This window comes from Eschscholzia californica, unplaced genomic scaffold (assembly GCF_041429995.1).
Source record: "Eschscholzia californica isolate CP2 unplaced genomic scaffold, dmEscCali1.0.p SCAF_2, whole genome shotgun sequence".
NCBI lineage: Eukaryota > Viridiplantae > Streptophyta > Magnoliopsida > Ranunculales > Papaveraceae > Eschscholzia > Eschscholzia californica.
Genome location: NW_028238309.1, coordinates 9,550,921 through 9,569,662, shown reverse-complemented (window position 1 = coordinate 9,569,662; position 18,742 = coordinate 9,550,921). Strand labels below are relative to the sequence as shown.

At 36.5% G+C, this 18,742-nt stretch overlaps 3 protein-coding genes and 2 non-coding genes across 7 annotated transcripts; all 5 read left to right on the top strand.

Moving 5' to 3' along the window:
• The first annotated feature begins 684 nt into the window (after positions 1–684).
• LOC147556043 (glucose-6-phosphate 1-dehydrogenase, chloroplastic-like) lies at positions 685–5,623 on the top strand. 3 transcript variants are annotated; one of them, XM_086663765.1, is made up of 11 exons: positions 737–836; positions 894–1,226; positions 2,268–2,452; positions 2,557–2,651; positions 2,741–2,855; positions 3,045–3,250; positions 3,326–3,475; positions 3,560–3,680; positions 4,056–4,285; positions 4,359–4,559; positions 5,165–5,623. In XM_086663765.1, exons 2-11 carry the CDS (start codon positions 1,004–1,006, stop codon positions 5,412–5,414), a joined length of 1,776 nt encoding a protein of 591 aa, XP_086519891.1. In that variant the 5' UTR covers positions 737–836; positions 894–1,003; the 3' UTR covers positions 5,415–5,623. The 3 variants fall into 3 exon arrangements, with proteins under 3 accessions (XP_086519890.1, XP_086519892.1, XP_086519891.1); XM_086663764.1 differs by having other exon boundaries at positions 685–1,226; XM_086663766.1 differs by having other exon boundaries at positions 714–1,226; positions 3,413–3,475.
• A 949-nt stretch (positions 5,624–6,572) lies between these two features.
• LOC147556041 (TPD1 protein homolog 1-like) lies at positions 6,573–11,429 on the top strand. The gene is made up of 3 exons (XM_086658567.1): positions 6,573–6,596; positions 7,557–7,683; positions 11,072–11,429. The coding sequence occupies exons 1-3, from the start codon at positions 6,573–6,575 to the stop codon at positions 11,413–11,415; spliced, it is 495 nt and encodes a 164-aa protein (XP_086514693.1). The 3' UTR covers positions 11,416–11,429.
• On the top strand, positions 10,901–10,990 carry TRNAM-CAU (transfer RNA methionine (anticodon CAU)). Its single transcript is given in 2 exon segments — positions 10,901–10,938; positions 10,955–10,990. It is a non-coding gene; the product is annotated as a tRNA-Met (tRNA).
• A 1,525-nt stretch (positions 11,430–12,954) lies between the features above and the next one.
• TRNAF-GAA (transfer RNA phenylalanine (anticodon GAA)) lies at positions 12,955–13,027 on the top strand. Its single transcript has one exon. It is a non-coding gene; the product is annotated as a tRNA-Phe (tRNA).
• Positions 13,028–15,094: 2,067 nt separating this feature from the next.
• On the top strand, positions 15,095–18,491 carry KCO1 (Outward rectifying potassium channel protein). The gene is made up of 3 exons (XM_086663763.1): positions 15,095–15,422; positions 16,657–17,580; positions 18,162–18,491. The coding sequence occupies exons 2-3, from the start codon at positions 16,697–16,699 to the stop codon at positions 18,307–18,309; spliced, it is 1,032 nt and encodes a 343-aa protein (XP_086519889.1). The 5' UTR covers positions 15,095–15,422; positions 16,657–16,696; the 3' UTR covers positions 18,310–18,491.
• Positions 18,492–18,742: the final 251 nt, after the last annotated feature.

Genomic DNA, 18,742 nt, shown 5'->3' with positions numbered 1-18,742 from the left:
TAAACACTTAAGAGGAAACCCTTTAAAATTCGGATTATTTTCCAAATAGTCCATAATTTTGTGACCAGCTTCCTGCCTAGCCTCTAACTTTATCAAAAACTCCCAGATATCCCCCTTTTTCAGTTACCGTTAGAAAACCGTTAACCAGTCGTCAACTCTCTCTCCTACATCTCATCACCTCTCTCTACCACCTCATCTTCTCACCGCCTCATTTTCTTCTCTGGCGAAGGTCGCCGACTTGCCGACCGCTCAATTTTCCGACCCTACCTTCAAATATTAAAAAAAAATGTTGTTTTTTATTTTCTCTCTCCTCTCTCTCTAAAAATATTTCTCTCCTCTCTCTCTCTCTCTATATACTCCGGCGAAGGGAAACCCCTTCGCAGGAGTATTTCAAGAGAGAGAGAGGAGAGAGAATAAAAAGAATAACTTTTTTTTCTTTTAATATTTGAAGGTCGTCGGCCGGAAAATTGGCTGGTCGGCGACCTTCGCCGGAGAAGACGATGAGGTGGCGAGAAGATGAGGTGGCAGAGAGAGGTGCTGAGATGTAGGAGAGAGAGTTGTTGACTGGTTAACGGTGTTCTAACGGTAACTGAAAAAATGGGTCATCTAGAAATTTTTGATAAAGTTAAGGGCTAGGCAGGAAGATGGTCACAAAATTATGGGCCATTTGGGAAATAACCTGTGAAATTCCCATGCAACCTTGTGGCAAACCCACACAAATTATGCCAAGTGTCCTCCTGCAAATTATATGGATGAGGGTGTTGGTTTTTCTTACCCTGCTCCAATTATTTCAATACAGAAATCTCTCAGCTCTCAAGTAACACCATCTTTTAAATGTCTTTCTAAATTTTGAAGAGCCAAACTTGTATCTGCATTTTCTTATCTTGAAGCAGAAGAGATGATGCCCCACAATTTTTTTTTTCTAAAAGATTGATCAACATCTGATTCTCTCAAAATCTTATTTCATTTTTTCATCATCATTGTGGCAATTGAACTACTAAGAATGGCTAAATGTGTTAGTCCTTGTTCTTCTTCATCCACTACATTCTTACCTTCTTCTCACTGTAGTAGTAGTCATCACAGATATCTACCCAGAAGATTAATTCCATCAACTAAGTGGAATTCCATGATATCTCATAGTAATAATCAAAACCCACATCTTAGAAAGCAATTTCAACTCAAATCCTCAAATGGGTTCCCTCTAAATGCTGTTTCTTTGCAAGATGGTAAGCCCTTGCTTTCTATTGTTTTTTGCTTGATCACTTAGCTTGTTGACAGATGGGTTTTGTCTAGGTTTGTGTTTCTTCTTTTTCTCGCCCCCTTAATCTGTTGTTTGACCTTATATGATGGGTGTTTTCTTGTTCTATTAATTGATGGACAAATCTTCTTCCCAATTTGAAATGATCTATGTCAATCTATTTATATTTTTCTTTCAATAAAGTAATTGTTTTCTCTAACATTGATTTTCTTCTTGTTTGATTACTTACCTAATGTTGTACAAAATGGGCAAGTGTTTCTATCTATATTAGGTTTTGATTAGTTAATTAGTTTACTTTCGGCATCGATATTGTTATGCTTTGGTAGTTTTTGACCCTAGTTAGTTAATGATGTAAACTTCTTGTTGTTGTTGTTGTCATTTTTGAGTCTTAAACCTCCTACAACTGTAATTATGTGAAGTTATTTGCGATGTTTAGACCTAGCTCTGATACCATGTTAAATTTTTGGACAACCAATTCAAAACCAATTGGCAATGAGTGCAGTTCAGAGACCTTATATGTTATATTCTTGATCGCGAGACTTTCCTTAGTCCATATGGGACAATTTGTCATCAACATCAAAAACCAGGTCCCAGAATTGCTTCCAAGAGTTTGTTGAGACAGTTTCCATTCAACACTTTTATTACAATAGATTTCGGACACTTAGGAATCCAAAAACTCGAGGGCCAAAATAGTTGTCCATATAATTCTCAAATAACTTAGATTTGTTTAGAGAATCACCATGAGAGTTTTCATTAGGAGATACGCAAATGTAACACGGAATTGCATCATTAAAGATCAGCAATCTGATCTGCTATTACAACTCCAGGATCATGAAAATTAAAAAAGTTTTACCCAACCAAATTGAACTCTAAGAAATGAGTCTTCATTATGAACAACTGATCCTTTGTTTTTCTAATTGATTTGTATTTTCCATTATTTATCTCAAGTTTAATCTCCGATTGTCGATTATTTGTTAATGCTGAATAAATGCTTGGTATGCATGTGAAGGTTTGAGTGAGAATTCACCTTCCAAAGAACCTACTTTATCAAAAGATGGGTCTATTTGGTTCTCCGAATCCGAAAAAATGGATTCTACAATCAGCATTACTGTTGTTGGAGCTTCTGGTGATCTTGCTAAGAAGAAAATCTTCCCTGCACTATTTGCTCTTTTCTATGAAGATTGTTTACCAGAGGTTGGACAAGCTTGTTTTCTTTGACAACTTTTAGTTTATCTAGTTGCCGATATATATTGACTGACATTTCAATTTGATAAATGTGATTACTTTTCTCATTACAGCATTTTACGGTTTTTGGTTATGCTCGGAGTAAGATGACAGACGAGGAACTGAGGAACATGATTAGCAGAACTTTGACTTGTAGAATTGATAAGAGGTATCCTTTAGTTCTTATGACTGAAAGCTTTTCTTGATCGAATTACACTTTTTTTCATCTTTCATTTGCTTTTGTTTGGTAATTTGCAGGGAAAACTGCAGCGACAAGATGGACAAGTTCTTGCAGAGATGCTTTTACCAGTCGGGTCAGTATTATTCCGAAGAAAATTTTTCCGAATTGGATAAAAAACTGACAGAGAAGGAGGTAATGTGCCTATTCTCTTTGTATCAATGATCTTTACTTTTACTGTTTATTCTCTCAATTGTTGTAATTATAAAGAAACACCTCAAAGATAAAATGAAATTCACAACAAGTGATGTTAAAATTATGTACTACTAACTTATATCGCCTTCTCTGCCATGTTTCTTATGATATCTTTGAACTTTTCCGCAGGTCGGAAAGCTGCCAAATAGGTTGTTTTACTTATCGATTCCTCCTAATATTTTTGTTGACGTAGTAAGATGTGTTAGTCGCAGTGCTTCTTCGACAAGTGGGTGGACTAGAGTAATTGTTGAAAAGCCATTTGGACGTGACTCGGAGTCGTCTGGAGAACTAACTAAATGTTTAAAGCAATATCTAGCTGAGGAACAAATCTTCAGGTATATTACATGATATAGTTTCTCCAAATCGAAGCACAACAACATTAACGTCGGATTATTTTGCTTATTTTATAGGATTGATCACTACCTGGGGAAGGAGCTGGTTGAGAATCTCTCAGTTCTTCGCTTCTCCAATCTTATTTTTGAACCTTTATGGTGTAGGAACTATATTAGAAATGTTCAGCTAATATTTTCCGAAGATTTTGGGACAGAAGGTCGAGGCGGGTTAGTTCCATATATTCTTCATCTTTAACATCATATATATTTATACGGGAAAACATTCTTAATTGGGTTTGTTCTCATATGCAGTTACTTCGATAACTATGGGATCATCAGGGATATAATGCAGAATCATCTCCTTCAAATTCTCACGCTGTTTGCTATGGAGACACCTGTCACATTAGATGCCGAGGATGTTAGGAATGAAAAGGTATGAACAATTCTTTTGTTCAGCAGTTATACCTAATAGCCTCTTGAAGATGGGTCAGATTCTTGGTTGGTATGTTGAACCATGGGGACGGAGAAGATGTTAATAAAGTCCCACATGGACAAAGTGAAGTCTCATTACCAAGTAAATAATATCTAGGGCTTCTTTAAGCATGGCCAAATTGATTTTGAGTTGGATGCATACAAACTTAATATGGAACAAGGGAGCTAGCAGATACGTGATGCAAATGGTTACACGTGATCCATGTCGCTGAATAAAAAGCTACACGATCTCCTTTTCGTTACCTTAAGTTAGCCTATTAACTTCTAACAGATACTAAAACCTAATATTCTAATCTTGGATGTGATCTTGATTCAGGTAAAGGTTTTACGTTCAATGAGAACATTGGCACTTGATGATGTAGTTGTGGGCCAATATAAGGGCCATACAAAGGGTGCTAAGTCATATCCTGCTTACGTAGATGACCCGACTGTCCCAAGTGGCAGCATCACTCCTACTTTTGCAGCCGCTGCTCTGTTCATAGATAATGCACGATGGGATGGAGTACCTTTCTTGATGAAAGCAGGCAAAGCTCTTCATACCAAAAGGTACTTTAATACTTCCTCTTGTCTTTTCTCATATTCTTTTACGGTAATGTCCTCACTTAGAATGTGAATTCAGGGCAGAAATCAGAGTTCAATTTCGACACGTCCCTGGTAATTTGTACAAGAGAAATTTTGGAACCGATTTGGACAAAGCTACGAACGAACTGGTGCTCCGTGTTCAACCTGATGAAGCTGTATATCTTAAAATCAATAACAAGGTTCCGGGTCTTGGAATGAGACTAGATCGGAGTGATCTGAACTTGCTTTACAAAACAAGGTGAGTGCAATTATACAAATGTTGGAACATTAGTTGTGAATATCATGGGTCCACTTCCTAGGGTATTGACTCATGACTAACTCGTTAAGTTGTATACTTAAACCTCTCTTGTAGTTAGTTCTATAGTACTAATATAGCTATGACCAGAATGGTCAAATAAGATTGATGATATGCAAAATGATGCATAAGCATACCAAACAACTTAGGTGAAAACCCCTCTAGGACAAGATAATACCGTGAACAACGATGATAAATGCATTCAGAGAAGGTCCTTAAAGTAAAGACTAAAGACTCGACATTACTCTGAAGCTAAAGATTACAAGAAACACGAGAAGAGAAATGTCTTGAACCCAATACCATAGATCAATCTTTGATTCTATTATGAAACAAAAAGTAGTACGTCAAATAAGATATCCTAGTTTAACTCCACATAACCAACTCCGAACACATAAATACTAGTCATATTCTTAACTTCTCTGATTGAGAAATACGCGAAGAAGAACAATGCATGAAAATGGTTATGTGTTAAAACTGAATAGATCTTGCATCATCTTTGTGGATTATGTTACTCTAAATTGACTGACTGCTGATTCTTTCTCTGAAAGGTACTCAAAGGAAATACCAGACGCTTATGAAAGACTACTTTTGGATGCTATAGAAGGTGAACGGAGGTTGTTTATCAGAAGTGACGAGCTTGACGCGGCTTGGTCACTTTTCACACCATTGTTGAAAGAATTGGAAGACAAGAAGATTGCACCAGAGCTTTATCCTTATGGTAGCAGAGGACCAGTAGGAGCACATTACCTTGCTGCTAAACACAATGTACGATGGGGCGATCTCAGCAGTGATGACTAGCTCGTCTAAAATCTACTCGGTTCTATTTTTCCCGCTTTAGTCTTTAAAGTATCAGCGGGTTGTGTATATAGATCTTGATTATGTCCCGTACTTCAGAGTTGCAAGGGGCCAACGGCTACAAAAGTACGAAGAATTTGTTATGGAACCTCGAAACTTGAGCTTATCTGTAGCCCATCTAAATAAAGGGGTTTTAGTTGTTTGAGCCAAAATAACATTCAAAATAGGTCAAATGAAAAAACAACATACATTTCATAATTATTGCTCCAAGTCAAAACAATTATAAAGACTGAACTACTCTTTTGTGTAACTTCTTAATATTTTTTAAACTTTAAATACCTATAACTTTTTCATTCGATGTAATTCCGATAAACTTGTATATTTAGAAAACTCGGATAACTTTTTCAAACTAGATGTAATTCGATGTAATTCGGATAACTTTTTCATTCGGATAACTTTTTTAAACTCGGATAACTTTTTCATTCGATGTAATTCCTATAACTTTAAATACCTATAACTTTTTCATTCGATGTAATTCCGATAAACTTTTTCATAATTATTGCTGCAAGTTCGGTTTGTAGATCTTGCAAACTCTGTTTGCACAATGACAATCTTGTTTGCAGATGTTGCGAACTCCATTTGAGAATACAAACTAGATATGCAGATCTTACAAACTCCGTTTGCAGAAAGAAAACTCAGTTTGCAAATATTGCAAACTCGGTTTGCGCATTTCGCAAATGCAATTTACAAGTCTAGAACTAAAAAGACTGAAAGTTTATTCTTTTTCAAATCTGACAAAGTCTCTTCTTCCTCATGACCTAGTGTTTATGGACAATGAAAACAAATTGACATCTCATCCATAGTCGAACATACAGGCTCTTCAACCATAATCGGACAAAAAAACATTAATGAAAAAAGAATCAAAGTAGAAACTTATCTTCTTCTTAGCTAAAACAAATAAGATCTGCAAACTCGGATTGAAGAAGATGACGAGTCAGTGGAAATGGAATCATAAAAAAAAATTACTAGCATTTTTTTGGCTTTTGTCCCTCTAATGCTAACAAATTGGATCCGCACTCTGTATTTTCTCTGACTTGGATTTTTGACGCATCAGAAAGGTTTATTTAGATTTACGCTCAATTTCTCAAATATAAATCAACAATGATAGAGAATGAGAAAATTCAGGTAGATTTGGGAGAGAATTGCAAATCAACTGCCGAGATTTCTTTCTAAGTTATGACACAAATCAAGAGAAAGTTGACAAATCAACCCCGCCCGTTGAAATTAGATTTTCTTCCAAATCTTTCTAGAATTTCCCTTGTTATATTATTTTTGGGCATAAATATAGACCTAATATGAAGTGAAAGTCATATTCCCGTTTAGGAAGTAAAGGAAGCTAAACTAAAACTGTTCATGCGTATCGAAGAAAGACTATTTATCACAAATTAGAGACGTGTAAATAAGAATAAGGGGTAGTGGTTGTTAACATTGGTGGATAGGGCAAATAAAACTCGTACTTTGAAATAAAAATACTGCAAGTGCGCGAGTCTATGCAGCGTAGACCTAGCGAGTACACGTCGTACAAGATGGAAAAATTATTTAAATCTATAACTAGATAAAGAAAAATTTAGAATTTGGGTTGAACGAGAAATAATAATTAAAAGTAAACTTAAATAGGTTGAGATCAAAATGAGATAAAGTTTAGGATTTTAGAATGTACCACTTAAAATCACTTTTGAAAACAAGTAATTAACTAATTAAATCTCTTTTGTTTATAATATCTCTAAATGTCTATGTTATTCGTTTAATACGTTTCAAATATCTTAAGATGTCTTAAAATGTCTTTGTTATCTGTTTTATACGCCTCAAATGTCTCTTATTGTCTGTGTTACTCATTTGAAACACTTCAAATGTCTCTTACTACCACTTTTACTCGTTTGAGACACGAAATCATAAATATTTTATCTATAAACGAAATCATAGATATCTATAAAGATATTTTGTCTATAAATAAATTTTGTGAAATGTCTTAAAATATCTTCAAATGTCCCTCGGTATCCCTATCTACTACCCCAGTCCCCAAGCAAATTTTAGACTCAATTAAATGAAGGTCAGAGTTTTATTCATTAAGGAATTGAAGTGAAGGGCAATAGAGGCTCATTGCCCAAGCAGCAGCAGCAGCAGCAGCAGCAGCAGCTGGCTGTAATGTTTTTGAACCCTAAACCCTATGCAACAGCCACTGTCACTCAGCCGTCTCTCTTGGCAGTTGGCAGTCAGTCACTCAAAATTTCTCCATCCATCTCTCAACAACCTAACACCCGCCGAAATCTTCATTTTGTCAAGCCCAAAGTCAAATTCGCCTCCAGTCAGTGTCTCCCCTCACCACTCACCTAGAGAAATGGCAATTTATTTATTGAAAATATAACATGCAAGAGCATCCCAATAGTAGAGAAAAATAAAAAACAATCCTAAAATTCTCTACTAATTTTGTGTAAAGGGTTCAAATAGGACAATTTGTGGTGGTTCAACGTTCTCTACTCTTTAGGAAAGTTTCTTTTACTTTTTTTGTATTAAAGCGAGGTTGTTATTCCCTCTGATCCTATAGTCTCGATTTCAAGCTTCATTAAGGTCAAATCTTATGCGTCTTGAATAGTTCATGTTCTAACTAACCCCACCTTTTTTTTCTCAAACTAAATCTCAAGCTAAATTTTGGTTCCTTCGAAAATCTATTTATTAGAACATCATTAGGTTCTATAACGTTTACCATATTGCTTCTTTGAGCTAGCTTTGAGAACTCCTTGTAATATTCATTTACTGAATGCAACCCTTGTCTACAGTTCTGGTACATCATGAACAAGTGTTGATGATATACTCGTTTTTCTATGGATTAAATTGATTGTCTTTGTCTCGAAAATCAATAACTCCATTTGCAGTTCCTCTACTTGAGACACCCGAGCAATCAACTTCATCTCCCGCTTTTCAAGGTCAACTAGAACACTGTTCAACAATTAGACGAAACACACCTTATTCTTTAGACAAGATAGATAGTTGCGATCTTTTTTTTTTTCTCTCTCTCTGCTTAAGGAGATGGAGATAGAAATCCTCTTGAGAAAAATTTACACTGTTTCGGTTCTAATGAGATCCTTATATAGAGACTAGGGGTGAGCAACGATCGGCTAAACCGACCAGACCGAACCAAATCGAATGGTTTTTAGGCCGAACAGAACAATGTTCAGCTCGACTCGGCTGAAAGAACAATCAATCGATCATTGTTTGGTTTCGCTTCGGCTTGAGATTTTGAAACCGCCAAAACCGAACCGACCGAACTATACACACACACACACACACACACACACACACACACACACACACACACATATATATAATTCATCTATATCTAATTATATATACGTTATATAATACTAAAAACTAATTACCATTACTTAATATAGATCGAAAACTAAGAAATGGATTTTTAGGTATTCAAATCGATAATAATTTAAAGAGTGAGATTGAATTTCAACTCTCGTTATTCTTGCTTAAGTTCACTTATTTTTCTCGTGTTTTATTTGCTTATGCGAGTTCAGCCGGACTGACCAACCGAACTCAGTTGAGTCAAACCGAACCGGGTCGAAGAAAGTCGGTTGACGACTTGATCAGCTCGGCTCCAGCCGATGATTTAGCCAAACCGTTATTGATTGGTTCAGCTTCGGCTTGACTATAATGGTCGGCAACCGACCGCTGCTCACCCCTAATAGAGACTCCTAGAGTCATAGTCCTAATCTAATTAGGTCCCACAAAGACCACAAAAAGACTTAAAATCTAATCTTTTAGTGGGATTCCCAGACGGGAAGTTTATCCCATCTGAGATACTTCTGTAGATGTGGTCGGCCAGGTCAGACCCTTAATGGGGTTTGCCTGACCGACGCGATCCTTGGGTCGGGCCTTAAGTCCGACCATCTCTTGGTTCGGGCTTTTGGGCCGACCATGTTATCTTTTACGGTCCATTTGGTTCGACCCTTTTTGGCATATTAAGATGGATCAATCCCTCTATATGCCCAATCCATATAGTCCTATCTTCCAATCAAATTGACACTCATTGGTGTAACCCGTTGTAAGATCTGGTCGTAGTTAGTCGTGAATCATTTACATAGTTCATCGACTGTAGTTGGTTTTTAGCTAAACACTACGATCCCTAAAAGACCAACGTTGATGATCTCGTTCATCATTTGTGATGTCCGACAAATTAAGCGCATTGCCATCTTCATCGACGGACATCTCCTTCATTCTCCCACTTAATTGTTCTAGACAAGTGCACTGCTCAACTCTCATATTGTTTCATATCTCGTCTGATATGTCATCTTTTTCACATTTTCTTGATCCTGAGTTCAACCACATATTGTACACATTTTGTCCACAACCCCACTGCCCCTAAATCAAAGTGTAAGCAATTGTTAACACTCCAAAAACAGAACCAATATCAATTTTAAAATCTTGCTAGCCCAACCTCTTTCATTAATTCATTTAATTTTGGTATCTCATCCGACCTTTACAAGTTGTTATTACATTAATGGAACTTTTTTTTTTTTTTTTTCTTTAGACAATTAGTTTGACCTCGGTTTATTCCTATACATCTACTAGCTAGCTAGCTACCAGGACCAGGTGTAGTGGCTAGGTAGTAGTGGAGGAGATTGAGCACGAGGGGGGTGACTAGTAAAGGTATGCAGTGGCATTCATTAATTGATTGTTGCTTGGGTATTCTTTTCATTCATTCATGCATAGGAAACAGTGATGGATTGATACTTGACTACTACTACTACTACTTGTTGTCTTGTAGATAGATACCTCCCTTGAAAGTCAAATCATCATCTATCTTCATAAATACAACAACCTTGTCTCTTTAATGCTTAATCTCTAGGCTAGTTTCGATCATTCCCTAGTACTAGTAGTACCAGTATTCTCTCTCTCTCTCTCTCTTTTGGAGTATGAAATGAAATAATGGGGGAGTAAATCCTAATAAGTATCCATATGAATAATACTCCCTACTAATGATGATAGGAATTAGAAGAATGGTGGTTATTATGATTAGCATTGGCTTCATTGTCATCTTCATCTTTTCTTTCTTAGGTAAACTATATATATGTATATATATACTACTCCATAGTTAGTTAGTATTACCATCTTCATCTTCTTCTTTTCTTTTTATCTTCATTAATTAATTAATTAATCTCCCATCTCTTCTTCTATATATAAACTACTCCCACCCACTAAAACTCTCCCTAAACTTTTTCTAATTGTATTTATGAAGGGTCCTCACTATTCTTCTTCAATGGAGATCGGATAGTTCATCATCATCATCATCATCATCGTAAACTACTCGGATCATCATCATCATCACCATCATCATCATCATCATCATCATCATCATCATCACTAGGTAAGAAAATATTCCATATAGAATGGATGTGTGAGAGGAACTAACACCAAATGGGGTGGTGGCGCAGTTGGCTAGCGCGTAGGTCTCATAGCTATACAAGCGAGTAATCCTGAGGTCGAGAGTTCGAGCCTCTCTCACCCCATAAATTTTTAGCATATTTATTTTTTTGTTGAAACTGCTTTTATTTTAAGAAAGAGTTTTTTTGTTCTTGAAAATTTTGTAGTAAATGAAGGAGGAGCGACGAATCGGATTGGTGAAATATGTTCGAAAGACGACATTGCCGTGTACCAAGGTCCCACGACTCCATTACCGAACGGCATACCGACATACACGGTACAAATATTGAATGTATGTGTATCTGCTGGTTGCAGTATATCAAATATACATGTAAGCTGTGGTTGGTTTAGTTCAGCTAGGTTAATCAATCCAAGAGTATTCAGAAGAGTTTATTATGATGATTGTTTAGTCAATAATGGTGAACCTCTTGATCCTGGTCAAAGTTTATCTTTTGAATATGCTAATAGTTTTAAGTATCCTCTCTCTGTTTCTTCTGTTTCATGTTTATGATGAACTTACTTGGATTGGGGGTATAATTTAGGGTTTTGTAACTTAGGGTTATATAAGTAGTGAGTACCTAAATAGTTGGGCAGTTTGTTCTTGGTTATCATGTAAGTATAATTCTATACATTTTTATACTCTTAAACAGTTAAACTTTTCCTTTCTCTTTCTCTAAAACATCTACACTAGAAGGAAGTGAAGCTTAATTGGGCAGAGTTCACCAATCTTAGGCTAAGAGCATCTCCAATGCAACACTCAATCTTAAAAACTCTGATTGCCACCTAGAATTTTTAGAGTTTTTTCTTAAAAATCATCTCCAATGCAACACACTATTTGGAACTCTAAGATGAGGTGTCGAGGATGGAATAGAGATATCTCAAGAGGACACTCTAGAAATAGAGTATCCTCTTGAGATATATTAAGATATCTCTAATTGTCCAACTCATCAATATTTGATTTTCAACCAATAGAAATCGAGTCTTCTATATTTTCTAAAATAACTAATTATTTATTTACAAAAATAACTATGACACATAAGTAAATAAGATAAGTTCAGAGTATTGCATTAGAGACAAAAGAAAATTGAGGATCTCTATTAACGCCACCTAGAAGTGAGAATCTCAATTAGGACTTGACACATAAGATTAATAGAGATTTTTTTGAGTTTTGCATTGGAGATGCTCTAAGGCTACATCCGACGAGTAATTCTCAGATAAGCATGGGATTGTTAAAGTCCCGCGTCGCTTAAGAGGCCTGCTCGGGCCCTTGGTGCATGCTTAAGCATACCAAGTGTCTAGCCCTTTTGGGCGGGCTCGTGCAGCTTTTACTATGAAAAGCCTACTCCGGTTGAGCTTGAGTTTGGGTGTCCAAAGAGAGAATATTAGACATAAATGTTAAGGGTTGGGGAGTTACAGACGATATCAACAAAAGGGGAAAGAACAAGATGACTGATTTCAGACTCGGCTAAGAATTATCTCCACGAAATCCCGAGTCTACCCACAGAAGTGAACTATTAATGGCACTTTTGGATCAAATCCAACTCAGCTTGGCAGATTTTTAACGGTTATATTTGATCAAATTGGACCGTTGAAGACATCCAACGGTCCAATTTCGAGATGGCTCCCTATAAATAGGGAACCAACCCATACACAACCCACAAATCAATTTTTCTTTGATTCTCTTACAAATTTTTTCCATTCCTCTCATTTTTCTCTATTTTTTTCATATAATGGATCCTCAAGATTTGCACCACATGTCCGACGAAATATTTTTTGAAAATGATGACGGCTACTTTCCCGTATGTTGAATTAGAGAATGAGGCTAAAAAATGATGAGTTGATTTTAGGCCTAAGCCTCTCGTGTTTGGACTTGCTATTAGGAAGATACGATTCTCATTTGAATGGGCTACTTCCTTCCTATCAACTTAGACACGAATATCACATAGATATAGTTGCTTACTAGGTTGCCCTCCACCGAGCTAACTAGCTAAGAACCGTGTTTTCCTGTATAGTCGAAACGTATATGATACGTTTCCAAACTAAGTATAGCGCGGGGATAGCTCAGTTGGGAGAGCGTCAGACTGAAGATCTGAAGGTCGCGTGTTCGATCCACGCTCACCGCATTTGTATGTTTTTTTTTTCTTCTCATTTTCAACTTTCTTCCTCTCTCCTATTTTCTCTTGTGGTTCTTAATTGTTTAAATATGATTCTTACTTTTTTTTTTGGTATACAAATTTAAGTACTGCCATCTTAATTTTCAACCTTGGTCGAATTCATTATGATTCAACCATGCATGGTCGAACAAGTTTGTAATAGGACAGTACATGGCCGATAAAGTAAAGCATTTTATAGAGAGTTGAGTAAGAGATCACAATGCCAGGGTCGAGAATGAAAATCCTAGAAGAAAAAAAGAACTCTCTATGCTTTCCGAAAATTGGAATTATAATTGATCTAAAGCCCAATAGGCAAGAAAAAGTGTAAGAATTAATACTTGTTGATTTGGTAGCAAATGTTGAACTATTCTTGTTTTCTTAGTAGGCAACATCAAATGAACTTTGGAACATCTTTTTTCTCTCAAGTATTGACAACCTAAGATGTTGACTCCGTTCTCTCATTGTTAGTATTTGACTCGTCTCAATCTGAATCATTTGAATAATGAAGCCAAATATCAACAATTCAGGTTCTACACGCATCAAGATTCAGACAAAAACAAACATTTTGAAATCGTGACTCAGAGTTTCTTTGAACCTCAAGTTAAATTCAAGATAATATACCATCTCAAATTATACCACTTCTATTGGTCTTTGTGAGACTACTCATTACTCACTAACTGTTGTTGCAGAACTTTGAGGTAATTTTTGCACTGCCTTCAGCAAATGTTTTCTATTTGATATCTCCATCACCTTCACATGAGCCTCTAACCCCATTTTCCTGCAAAATCTAAGTGGTTGCCTTCTTTCTTCGCTTCTAACTGTTTTATGATGTTCTTAACCATCTCTAGCACCCCTCTAGGTCGGGATAACGCCTTGAACAATGACGATAAGGGTGTCAAAGGTTCTAAAGGTACTTGAAAGATATATCAGATGTTTATGAAGTACTACTTTTGGATGCCATGAAGGGGAAGAAAGTTGTTTCATTAGAAGTGACAAGCTCGATTGCACCTATGGTAGCAGAAGACCAGTAGGAGCACACTATCTTGCTGCTAATCACAATGTACAATGACCTGATCTCAACAGTGATGACTAGCTCATCTTAAATCTACTCGATTCTTTTTATTTTCTACTGCAGTCTATAGAATCTTTAGTATCGATAGCTTGTCTTGTGTATATAAAATTTGATTTTGCCCCATACTTTATAATCGCAAGAGCTATAAAAGTAGTTGATAATACGACCTCATAAGTCAACATTGTTTGCCCAAGTGGTCGATAAGGGTGACATAAACTCCAAAACCCTGGAAGTCTCAGGTTCCACCTCATAGTCTAGTTGGGTTGTAGGCCCGTTCTTGTGAGAGTTTAAGTTTTAGCAGTTATCTGCTTATTACATCTTTGATGTATCAATGCTATTGTAATGATTATCATAGATCGTAGCCAATTTCCAAAAAAAAAAAAAAAAAGTTCAACCTCATAATAGAAGGGCAGGAGGAATCTTCATTGACAAAATAGAAAACCCATAAGTGACCATGAGAATCAATTTCACTCCTGATGGGCAAGAGGTTTTAGGAAGTGTAGAGGTTTCAGATAGGCTCTAGGGCACCACTTCGCCGTATAAAATAACTGCAAGTTCATAAATAATGACTATTGATAACATATGTACAAATTTAGGATTTGTCACAATTGCAACCGACTCTCTTACTACAACAGTGCCTCCTGCACAAAATCCATTTAGTCGTGTTTTTTTTTTAACATATCTTTGTTTGGCACTTTGGCTAGACAAAGTGAAAAATCTTCTCAGAATTTCACATATGTTTAGAACATTTTCTTAAATGGTTACAACTTCAGTTCGGACCATTTTGTAGATGTTCGAAACAATTTACTATATACTATGACATTTTTTATGGCATACTATTATTTATACCTTTAATAACCCAAGTTCAATAAATTATGAATTCCATTTTTACTGGAAGTCGAACCTGAGATCTCTCAGAGTTTTTGAAGTTTATGTCAATACCATCGACTGCAACTAGGTGTTGATTTTTTTTTTTGTTGACAGAAGATTTCTGGTGATTTTTTTTTTCTTTTGTTGCAATTAGATTTTTGGACTTAGCTTGTGGATTATGTCAATTTGATCCATAAACCAATTCATACAAGTAAAACAAGAACAAGTCCATGGTTTTTTTTTTTTTTTGTTGTTGAAAAGAACAAGTCCATGGTGATGCCAAAACCTCACTTCTCTTCCAGCAATTAAACATAAAAAATTCTCCCCATGTTTTCCACTCCTTCACTCTTTTAAAGCAATAATTTGTCTTCCTTAAAAACTGCTAATGACTTCTAACTAAAAAAGGGCGACTTCCATTCAGAGGTAAGCCAGATCTCCATTACCCACTTTCAGATCTTCTTCTAGCTTATTATTTTCCTTTACTTGATGAATTACTCCACTTTTGAATCTTCTTTATGAATACCCATTTCTAGTTTTTGGGTTGTTGTTTTTTCCTCAATTTTGGGAACCCATTTTGCTTGATCTCCATTACACACTTTTGCTTGGGTTTTTAAATTGTTCTCTAATTCTGGGAACCCATTTTAAGTTTTTCCTTTTTCATATTTATTCTTGCTTAAATTTGTTGTTTATGTTCATGCCCTTGTTGCTCAATATAGATGTTTTAATTTTGTAGCTTAATAAATTGGGTAACTCATTAATTTCACCTTAAATAATCTGATTCTATCCTAGGTCAAAATCTTGATCTTAGGTCATTCTTCAATTTATGATAACATATTTTTGCAAAACATTGACTTGCAATAATTTTCTCATTGTGCTAATTTGATTTGGTCTGCCACTTTTCATGTTCAAATTCTTGTTCTTGTGTTATTGCTTTTGGATGGGATGAAGTACTAATGAATCAGTTCTTGGTCTTGGTTAAACATCGAATTAATAAACCTTGAATGAAGATGGCCATATCCGGGCTTCGAATAAACTTCTAAAAAACATCCTAAGTGCTAAGTGGATCTAAACAAGAAGAATTGATATTTGAACATGAAATAGTTGATCTACAATTCACAGAGCGGCATTAGAACATTTTATAAATTATAGTTTACCTATAAGCAAATCTAGACCAAATTATAGTTAGTTTCCAAACAAGTTTTGGTCGTGGGTTACATGATTTGCATTTTGGGGATTAGTTAACTTGAAGAACAGAAGACGTTCTACTAATTTTGAATACTGCTAGCTATATAAGCAATTACTTTTCATCCTCGATCTTTCTAGTTTTTATCCGAAACTATGTACTATTTATACTCCATTTAAATAAATATTTCCGTTCCCATGTTGGAGATTCACGTGCAACACTTACTCTTGGAAAACATCCACATGCACCTAGTTCAAACCTTGCTCTCAGAACGGGAAAGACATACACGTTACCAACCAACTGAAGTAGGCTTCACAATTCAAACACACTTTAGTGGGTATAATGTGAGATTTTTTAGTCCATTTGGTCTCACTTGTGTGTACTTGTACAGTATCGTACACTAACAACTTGGAGCCATACATGTGAAGTGATATAACTTTTATGCAGTAGTTTTAAATATCTACTATTCTGCAGGTAGCTACGTAATTGAGTCTCCCCTTGTCGGGATCATATAATGGCTGATAACGATGTAAAAGTCTCTATTCGCTCAGCGTTGTTAGAACCTTCCCAGCGTCCCAGCCAGAAGAATGGAGCCAAGAAAAGATACCGTCGTAGCAAAAGTGTTCCTATGGACCTCGTTTTGCAAGGGAAAAATGAAAACATCCTTCCTGGTAATAATATGTCATTGAACCCAAGTTTTAGACAGGTAGCCTTGCTTCTAGCCCTATACCTCAGTGTAGGCACTGTTTGCTTCTACTTGGTGAGAGATCAAATTGGAGGTAAGAAAACAAACGGAATTCTTGACGCCGTGTATTTCTGCATAGTAACGATGACTACGGTCGGATATGGAGACCTTGTCCCTGATAGTTCTGCCAGTAAATTACTTGCATGTGCTTTCGTTTTTACGGGTATGGCTCTAATTGGATTATTTCTAAGTAAATCAGCAGATTACTTGGTAGAAAAGCAGGAAAAGAGGTTAGTAAAAGTCCTACACTATAAGCAAAAGATTGGTGCTTCTGATATTCTAAACGAAATTGAAAGCAATAAAATAAAATACAAGTTTGTTATAAATTTTGCCATACTTGTGATGCTTATTGCTGGTGGAACGATATTCTTATCGAGAGTTGAGCATTTAAGCCTAATTGATGCTTTCTATTGTGTTTGTTCAACTATTACAACTTTGGGTTATGGGGATAAGAGCTTTTCCACCCATTTTGGCCGTGCATTTGCCGTGTTTTGGATATTGTCTAGTACTATCTGTTTGGGTTTGTTCTTCCTTCACCTTGCTGAGATGTATACCGAAAAACGACGTGAATCACTAGTCAAATGGGTTCTTGCACGAAAAATGACTTACTGGGATCTCAAGGTAGCGGACTTGGATCAGGATGGGGTTGTAAGGTTTGTTTGTGTTTGCTTTGCATGAAAACTAGAAACCTAAACTGCAAACATTTTCTCACAGGAAACTTGCATTAACACATATACTGAAATTAAGCAGTTGAGCTCATAACTGGGGCCTGTCTAAGGCAAGTCGGCCAAGAGCCCGCCATGTCCAAATGAATTTGGGGTCACTAGGCTCTCGCTACCTCGAGCCCAATCAAACTCGCGCTACCCCAGTATACAAGCATACTCGGGCTACCCCCGAGCCCGAGCATACTCATCCTACCCTCAGTCAGACTCGTGCAACCCCTGAGCCTGCGCATACTGGGTCAATCCTAGCCGGAGTAGACTCGCGCTACTCCTGAGGCCGGGCAGACTCACGCTACCCCCAAGCTCGAGAAGACTCGTGCCACTCCCGATCCCTAGCAGACTTAGACTTGCGCTACTCCTGACACCGAGCAGACTCGCGCTACCCTTGAGCCCGAGAATACTGGCGCCGTGGCAATTCACAAACCTAACCAGTTAGCACTGAAAAACGATAGTGAGATATCTGGTACTGAATATTGATTGTTCAATTACTTGTCGGTTCTGCTTTTATACAGTGCTGCTGAATTCATCTTATATAAGCTGAAAGAGATGGGAAAGATCGATGGAGAAGACATTGCTCTAGTGCTGGACGAATTTGAGGATCTTGATGTTGATCAATCAGGAACTCTATCTGTAGCTGATGTAACTCTTGCTCAGTCCTAATATATCTGATCAGTAAATTAATGTGTATCTATACCTACATCAAACTCTTTTTCGATTGTATTTCTTATGTAAAGTTTAAACTTGTAATTTATGATCGATCCATCAATCTATCTCCCTTCAGACATATTTACTCGTATTTGTAACGTATAAGAAGTTATTCTTTTAGTTTGATTGTTTGTTAATCTTGCCTCTGTTTTTCAGTGTGTATACCTCAAATTCGCAATCTAATAAAGAAAGACAACAATATAAAGGTCAACAACTTATTTGATATCTAGGAGAAATATCAAGCTTTTTGTCATGGAAAATACAATTTTCATTTCGTAACAACAAACCTTAACTAGCCTTCTGCTTGAGCTGGGTCATCAAACTTGCCTTATGTTTGATCTCGAAGTGTAGTGACGTTCAAATCCAACTACACAAGGAGCTATGCTCG

What these genes read in the sequence shown, in the direction of transcription:
- LOC147556043 (XM_086663764.1), top strand. Translation starts at nt 1,004, where the DNA reads ATGGCTAAATGTGTTAGTCCTTGTTCTTCTTCATCCACTACATTCTTA. An exon ending in ACTTGTAGAATTGATAAGAG is followed by an intron (nt 2,652 to 2,740) that starts GTATCCTTTAGT and finishes GGTAATTTGCAG; the next exon opens with GGAAAACTGCAGCGACAAGA. An exon ending in AGGATGTTAGGAATGAAAAG is followed by an intron (nt 3,681 to 4,055) that starts GTATGAACAATT and finishes ATCTTGATTCAG; the next exon opens with GTAAAGGTTTTACGTTCAAT.
- LOC147556041 (XM_086658567.1), top strand. Translation starts at nt 6,573, where the DNA reads ATGATAGAGAATGAGAAAATTCAG. An exon ending in TAGAGAATGAGAAAATTCAG is followed by an intron (nt 6,597 to 7,556) that starts GTAGATTTGGGA and finishes ATTGAAGTGAAG; the next exon opens with GGCAATAGAGGCTCATTGCC. An exon ending in GTCTCTCTTGGCAGTTGGCA is followed by an intron (nt 7,684 to 11,071) that starts GTCAGTCACTCA and finishes AAAATTTTGTAG; the next exon opens with TAAATGAAGGAGGAGCGACG.
- KCO1 (XM_086663763.1), top strand. Translation starts at nt 16,697, where the DNA reads ATGGCTGATAACGATGTAAAAGTCTCTATTCGCTCAGCGTTGTTAGAA. An exon ending in GATCAGGATGGGGTTGTAAG is followed by an intron (nt 17,581 to 18,161) that starts GTTTGTTTGTGT and finishes GCTTTTATACAG; the next exon opens with TGCTGCTGAATTCATCTTAT.